Genomic DNA, 8,574 nt, shown 5'->3' with positions numbered 1-8,574 from the left:
AGGTTATGGCACCTTATTGCTTACTCACTCGGCCAGCTAAACATGTATGCTGCCATGAAAGAAATGTATTTTTTCTTTGTACTTCCTCGCAATTGTAGACAATGGTATGTTGTGTATTAAACTTATCGTTATTATACGGATTCCCTGCTCTTAAATGTCCATTTAGAGTATGATTTTTTAAACATTGGTTTAACAAGACTGACCTTTAGATAAAAAGTGGGCAAACAGTTATGGCCAACACAGTTTTCGACCGTTTTGAATCACATAAAACTTTGTCAATAATGTGACTCTGCGACATGAACAAGATCATTTCATATAAATTAAATATAAAACACGGCATATTCTAATTCTTTTATATTGCTACTATTTTTCGAACAGAATGATACTTCTCACTTAACAGAACCTTTCAGAAACTAAAGAACGTGAGGTATATCTTATTTTTATCAGTTATTACTCAGAAATAAAAACATATGTTGGTAAGATGACCCTCAGACTTGGTTTAGTGATCAAGATGGTAATACTGGAATGATGGACTTAGCGTTAATACATTTAAATACAGCAAACAACATAAACAACAAAAAACGTATTTTCATTGGCGATTACATTTTGTACATCGTGTATCGCGTTTCAGTTGATATTCAAATTATAATTCTGACGAAATAACGTTTCTTTCGAATCATTGTGATTATAATTATAGAAGCAAATGTTTGTGCTTTCAGGGGACTGCTCATTATCTTGGTGCTTCTACGTGACGTCATCAGGTATTGTGATGACGTTAAGGTGTGCTGCAATGTCGTTTCACGCGCTAAAGCGGAAACAAGAAGTTTCTAGATATGCACTATAACACAAACAATGATATACGAGAAAAGCCGTTGAGAGGAATGGAAAGAGTAAAGAATATGACCATCATGAGTATTGTCAGAGTTGATCGGATTGTATTGGATAACATTTTGAAAGGAGTTATATTAAGGGAACTATACATGACGTTTATTTGTATGCAAATATGCTGAAATGCACAATTAAAATCAAGGAAATGTACATGTTTACCTCCTTGGCTGTTTTATAACCTGAATTGCGAAAAAAGAGAAAAGAGTATCTAGTCACACGAGGCTTTTGTTAACCACTAGTATGTACAGCCGCATGTTATTAGTTATGATATAACAGTGATTGTATTATCGAGTTTTACGCCATGCTTAGCATGTCAACTATTGGTGGAAATTTCTACAAATATAATTTTATTATTCACTTTCCCATGTACAACATTGGCATATTTCAATCAAACGTGTATATAGTATCAATAAATATGTTTATGCAGTTTATTTAATTCTTTAGAAACAGTAACGTTCGTAGCATACATATTTGTGCATTGGTCATAATGTATCTACAAATGTATCTCACAAAAATATAAAAAGTGTCAAGCGTAGTTAACTAATTATATTTTTGTGTATGTTCAATATTTTATTTTTAACAGAAGGCCACGCTAGTTAAAAAACAGCAACAAGATACAAACTAATTTGATTTGTTTTGCTTGCTTGACATTCAGTTTACAATCAAACTTTAGTTAATTTACAAGCGGAGAGTAATTCAATGATTTGAACCTTGATGATAAGACTTATTTACTCTGCTTTGAACCGAGTATGATTCTATCGTCATGGGCACCATAGCAACCATCAAAACCAGTATTATTCTAGATTTTATGGTAAAACATTTCGCATCATTAACTGCAGAGGCACCATTAAATCAGTACATGTTGCCTCCCATAAGAATCATAAAACCTGCGCATGCATTAATAATGACCACAGTGAAAGACAAAAAAGAATTGTATGGACAACAATCATATGATGACTCATGAAGTTTTGTCTCATGATATATAGAAAAGTTGTCGAGTTAATAACGAGTTTGTATTATACCAAAACAATTGAGTAAAACATATTGTTTAATGGCTTGTTAAAAGCTAATTACATTTATCCAAGAAATATGCATGTTGCCATTTTTTATGGATATACAAAAGGCACAACTGCTGATAATAGATTAATGCACACCATTTTTGCACTATTTGCTTCACTTGAATAATTGAATTTGTTTTACGTATTGAATAAATACGAAAATGAATGCCGTAAGAATTTTTTAAGAAAATCTAAAGTTTGCAGGGATCTTATCTATCGACAAGAGTGATCACTGCGCAGTTTTGAGTGTATTTGTAATGTGTTAACAATTACCGCAGTCGTTTGTTTGAACGGAAATGCAAACCTATTGCTCGATCTGAACTGATTACTTTTCGATAAGCATTAACAACATTCTTTCTGGAAATCATTTTACGCATCAAGTCGAGGCAGTGCTGACTTTCTAGTTTTGTAATTCGAGGGCTGAATGCGAAAAGGGTCTAAGTGACATTAAATAAATAAGCAGATAGAACCTTTTCGCTTTCACCCCTCGAATTACATATGCCTTCTTTCATCAAAAAGATCATTGGTGGTACATGAAAGTACTTTTAAGAATTTCATTAAATTTCTGGCTAAATGAAAAACGCATTTTGTATTTAGAATTTGAAATTAGCATCAATAATTTACGACAATAACGCCCCAGACTCCATGCTTTAAGAAATGACAAAAATGACAATGTAAGGACTAAGTTTGTCCTAAGTCTACAATGCTCCATCAATGCCGCACACGATGACACATATCAAGCTTCAGCATTCAAAACAGATCTGTCACAGCTCTGACATTACTGATGTAATCCTAAAAAAAACCTGAAGGGCAGAGAGCTTTTCGAAAATGATAGAAATACATCAGCCTGCGACAACTCATTTCTAGAGCAAAGAGGTAGACAAGTGATATGGTTTAATCACAAGGCGAAGACAAGGAACTTCTGGAACTATCTACTCGTAATTGAGTTCAGTTGTCTAATAAATCAGATGGAATTTTTTCTAAAGAAGAGATGCTAAAAGAAAATCCCATTGTTTTCTTACCAAGTCTCTAAATCCCAATTCAATTTGGAAGTTTCGCTATTTCAAATGTGTTTAAAATGATTTAGTTTCCAGTCAAGCGTAGAATGGTAAAATATGTGTTTTTAGGTTTAATAATTTTACACAGCAATACTAGTAATCGTTTTCCACTGATATGAAGGAGAGGAGGTTACCATTTTCACAAAATAGTTCAAAACTATGTCAATTATTTTGATTCAGAACTGGCCAGGGACAGAAATTGTTTCAGTGTAACATCGAAAAACTGTCGATCACTGTTTAAAACAGTGAAAAATCAATTATCACTGATAAGTTTCTATAAACCACCCATTTTCCCCATCCACAACACTAACCTACTGTTCTATTATCCAGTTACTTTGTTTTTAAAAACACGATAAATTAGCTTAAATTATCGAATACCTTTTAAAGATGGGGACAACAGATTTTCCCCGGTTGACATCGGCTCACCAGTTATTGCATTTTAAAATATCAATATAAAATTAAAACATAAAATGTTTTAAAAAAATACATTCATAAATATTCTTATCGTGTAACAATTATTCCGCAAGTCACAGTCTACACACGTCATGGCTGAAGATCAGAGAGTTTACAAACTATCGCCACATGTTCAATGGATAAAATCATGGTGATATTAAAGACTAAAGTGTTAGATGTTCAGACCTGCATCGGCAAAAAGAGAGAAATTCATTTCTGTTGTTAGTGAGTTTTTGTCATTCACCACAGACATATAGATGACCGATTTTCTTTGCTTGCGTCATTACCATGCGGAGTGATGGAACTTTCTAGGCGAGTGATTGTTGAGGTCATCCATCGATGATTTGCGACCTCTATTATCCATCGTTGATGTCCGACCTCTATTATCCGACAAATCGCAAATCATCGATGGATAATAGAGGTCGCAAAACATCGATGGATAATAGAAGTCGCAAATCATCAATGGATAATAGAGGTCGCACATCATCGATGGATAATAGAGGTCGCAAATCATCAATAGAGGTCGGACATCATCGATCGATAATAGAGGTCGCAAATCATCAATAGAGGTCGCACATCATCGATGGAGGAAAGAGGTCGCCCATCATCGATGGACAATTGATGTCGAAAATTATCGATGGATAATAGAGGTCGCCCATCATCGATGAATAAAAGAGATCGCATATCGTCGATGGATAATAGAGGTCGCAAATCATCGATGAAGAATAGAGGTCGCACATCATCGATGGATAAAAGAGATCGCATATCGTCGATGGATAATAGAGGTCGCAAATCATCGATGAAGAATAGAGGTCGCCCATCATCGATGGGGAATAGAATTCGGACATCATCGATGGATAATAGAGGACGCAAATCATCGATGGATAATGGTGGTCGCACATCATCGATGGATAAAAGAGGTCGCAAATCATCGATGGATAATAGAGGTCGCAAATCATCGATGGATAACAGAGGTCGCACATCATCGATGGATGATAGAGGTCGCAAATCATCGATGGATAGTAGAGGTCTTAAATCATCAATGGATAATAGAGGTCGCAAATCATCGATGGAGAATAGAGTTCGCACATCATCAATGCATACTAGAGGTCGCAAATCATCGGTGGATACTAGAGGTCGCAAATCATCGGTAGATACTAGAGATCGCACATCATCGATGGATAATAGAGGTCGCCCATCATCGATGGAGAATAGGGATCGCAAATCATCAATGGATATTAGAAGTCACAAATCATCGATGGAGAATAGAGGTCTCAAAACATCGATGGATAATAGAGGTCGCAAATCATCAATGGATAAGAGAAATCGCGAATCATCGAGTGATAATAGAGGTCGCAAATCATCAATGGATAATAGAGGTCGCAAATCATCGAGTGAAATTAGAGGTCGCAAATCATCGGTGGATAATAGAGGTCGGACATCATCGATGGAAAGTAGAGGTCGCACATCAGCGATTGAGAAAAGAGGTCGCAAATCATCGATGGATAATAGAGGTCGTAAATTATCGATGGATAATAGAAGTCACACATCATCGATGGATGAAAGAGGTCGCACAGCAACGATGGCAAATAGTGGTCGCAAATTATCGATGGATAATAGAGGTCGAAAATTATCGATGGTTAATAGAGGTCGCAAATTATCGGTGAATAATAGAGGTCACAAATCCCTGATTGATAATAGAGGTCGCACATCATCGATGGAGAATAGAGGTCGAAAATCATCGGTGGATACTAGAGGTCGCCCATCATCGATGGATAATAGAGGTCTCCCATCATCGATGGAGAATAGAGGTCGCCCATCATCCATGAATAATAGAGGTCGCCCATCATCGATGGATAATAGAGGTCGCAAATATCGGTGGAGAATAAAAGTCGCAAATCATCGATGGATAATAGAGGTCGCAAATCATCGATGGATAATAGAGGTCTTCCATCATCGATGGATAATAGAGGTCACTAATCATCGATGGAGAATGGAGGTTGCCCATCATCGATGGAGAATTGAGGTCTCAAATCATGGATTTATAATAGAGGTCCCAAATCATCGATGGATAATAGAGGACGCAAATCATCGATAGATAATAGAGATCGCAAATCATCGATGGATAATAGAGGTCGCACATCATCGATGGATAATAGAGGTCGCAAATTATCGATGGATAATAGGGGTCGCAAATCATCGATGCATAATAGAGGTCGCAAATCATCGGTGGATTAAAGAGATCTCAAATCATCGGTGGATAATAAAAGTTACCCATCATCGATGGATAATAGAGGTCGCAAATCATCGATGGAGAATAGAGGTCGCACATCATCGATGGAGAATAGAGGTCTCAAATCGTTGATGGACAATAGAGGTCGCAAATCATCGATGGAGAATAGAGGTCGCCCATCATCGATGGATGATAGAGGTCGCAAATCATCGATGGAGAATAGAGGTCGCCCATCATCGATGGAGAATTGAGGTCTCAAATCATTGATGGACAATAGAGGTCGCAAATCATCGATGGAGAATAGAGGTCGCCCATCATCGATGGAGAATAGAGGTCTCAAATCATTGATGGACAATAGAGGTCGCAAATCATCGATGGAGAATAGAGGTCGCCCATCATCGATGGATGATAGAGGTCGCAAATCATCGATGGATAGTAGAGGTCGCACATCATCAATGGATAATAGAGGTCGCAAATCATCAATGGATAAGAGAAGTCGCTAATCATCGAGTGATAATAGAGGTCGCAAATTATCGAGTTAAAATATTCCATTAATGGTCAAAACCTGTCGGCTATTTGATTCACTTCGATATGTCTCTGGTGTTACAAGGACTTAAATGTGGTCGAACTTTTGCATTTCCTCATCACTCATGGACCAATATGAAAAGACTAGATTTGATATACTCAATTATCTATACTTCCTACTTTGCTACACATACCCAGTCGTTTGAGCATGTAAAGGGTCACTTATTCCTACCCATTCACAGTGGTTACATTGTTTAAAAAGCATGTAGAATTATCAGAATTGGCAAAATACATCCATTCCCAATTAAATGATTTCAGCAAACAATCCCCCATTTTGATATGCAAGTCCTTATCCACAAAATAAAATATCCATGAATGTTTTTTTCTTGCTATTACATTTAGCACTTTATTTTGTGATAACAATATGATATGTGATCTGTTGCTCGGTGAAGTAGTGTTAACACGGGTCGATAATGTCAATTTTTTAGGCAAATATAAACCTTACAAAGATTACTGAGAAGTTAAATTGAAAACCAGCCATACATTACAATACTTGTTCAAACCGATTATGAGAGATTTGGTACAACTTTAAAGATGAAAAGTGAAAAACATTGAAATGCAAGAGCAAGACCGACCTCGTAATTTTGACTTTCAATATAAGCATATAGACAAGCATTTCCATCGGCATTGTCAACCATCAGTTGATCACGTGGAGTACATCACGGATAAACTGCATTCCAGATCAGACATGCTTTTAAAGTATCGTTAAATACTTTTTTATACTTGGACGGAATGTGATTGAACAACTGTTTAACAAAGAACAATGGTTGTCTTGTTCAAATTATATATTTGATCTGTCTAAACCAAACTGATTACGAAATTAAATCGTAATCACATTTCGAATGCCCATGGACTGATGTATTGATATATGGAATTGGATTGAGCTTCCGTATGTATATCAAAGAATACTTTGTCTGACCTAAATTCTATTTGGTCTGTTTAAAACAAAACCGGATGGCGATATTAACTCGTAGTTACATTACGAATTCCCGGAAAGATACAAAAACGAGCTTATCACAAAATGCATCGAAATCAAGTGGTGTTTCCATTTACAATCATACTGAAGTTTATATATTAATATATCAGCAATAAAAACATATTTAAACCAAATTGAAAGATCTCAGTTATAATATCAAGTTAGATAAGACTTGTGTGGAGTTTTGTGCTGTTGTCCGATGTTTCTGGTTTGTGATTGTGTTTTGTGTTATTGTCGTTGGCGTGTATCTCGTGCCATTGAACGAAGTTTATGTTTAAACTATCAACAATTGTGCTTGTTTCTGTAGTTTTTTATATACATATTGTTCAGGAAAGAAAGAACACTCTAACATAGGAAAAACGTGCTTAGCAAACTATTACTATTCTTTTTTATACCATGATATTTACTATGCTAAGAAATGTAGACTGACTTACAGAAACATCCGTTTCTACAATTTAAGATAGTTTTGAACGTAAGTGAAGCGACCATTAAATGACACATAATTATGCAACATAGATATATAATTTTGAAACACTCACTCAATGTTCTTTGCACAAATTAATCTTTAAGAGCTATACCCGTAATAAACCTTTCTTTTTATTGATAAACACATTTTTACTCGCATTTGTGGGCGTTTCTACAATTTGTTAAATATTGATTCGTTAAAACCGAAATTTTATTCCTTTTGCAAGCGACTGCACATGATCCTGGTGTTACTGACGTCAGCATGCATTGATAATGCGTGCTTAGCAAAAATGGCAGCTAATGATTACCGCATATACATTGAAGCAAATGTGACTTGGTTATGCTGTAAACTTTGCAGTATTTTAATTATTCACAAGGCAGTGCCAGTGTATAGAATGTTTATCTGATCTCGAAGATGAACGTGCCGTCGGCATGTAAACTATCTATGCTTTAAATGACACTGCATGCAATATGAACATACACTTACACACTATTAAGTACATTTTGCCAGTCTTGCCGGTCTTTATAATATCATTTGCCCCTAAGTGGTGTGTAATATTTCTCAAGTAGTCTACAGATTGCAATTAAAGATCCATTAAGGGTATTTTATTTATTCAAAAGTTAATATTTTTTTAAAACTTTGAAAAACATATGTTAAGGTGATAAATTAAGACATGAATCTAGTTTAAAACTAGAGAGAAGTTTTTGAAAGATCTAAACACAGTTTTCAATTTGTCGACATTTACAAAAAAGTTGTCAACACTTCAATAATTGATAACGATGGATGTGTTATATAAAAATTAGTAAGGTTTTTGATGTTATCTTAGTGAAGTCATGTGTCGCTTACTGTGTTTGTAT

The 8,574-nt window shown here is 35.5% G+C and overlaps 1 protein-coding gene across 1 annotated transcript; it reads left to right on the top strand.

Moving 5' to 3' along the window:
• The first annotated feature begins 4,094 nt into the window (after positions 1-4,094).
• Positions 4,095-5,555, top strand: LOC128219330 (micronuclear linker histone polyprotein-like). The gene has a single exon (XM_052927137.1). It carries the CDS (start codon positions 4,095-4,097, stop codon positions 5,553-5,555), a length of 1,461 nt encoding a protein of 486 aa, XP_052783097.1.
• Positions 5,556-8,574: the final 3,019 nt, after the last annotated feature.

Source organism: Mya arenaria, chromosome 15 (assembly GCF_026914265.1).
Source record: "Mya arenaria isolate MELC-2E11 chromosome 15, ASM2691426v1".
Classification (NCBI taxonomy): Eukaryota; Metazoa; Mollusca; class Bivalvia; order Myida; family Myidae; genus Mya; species Mya arenaria.
Note: the sequence above shows the minus strand (reverse complement) of the source record. Positions and strands in the feature narration are given on the sequence as shown.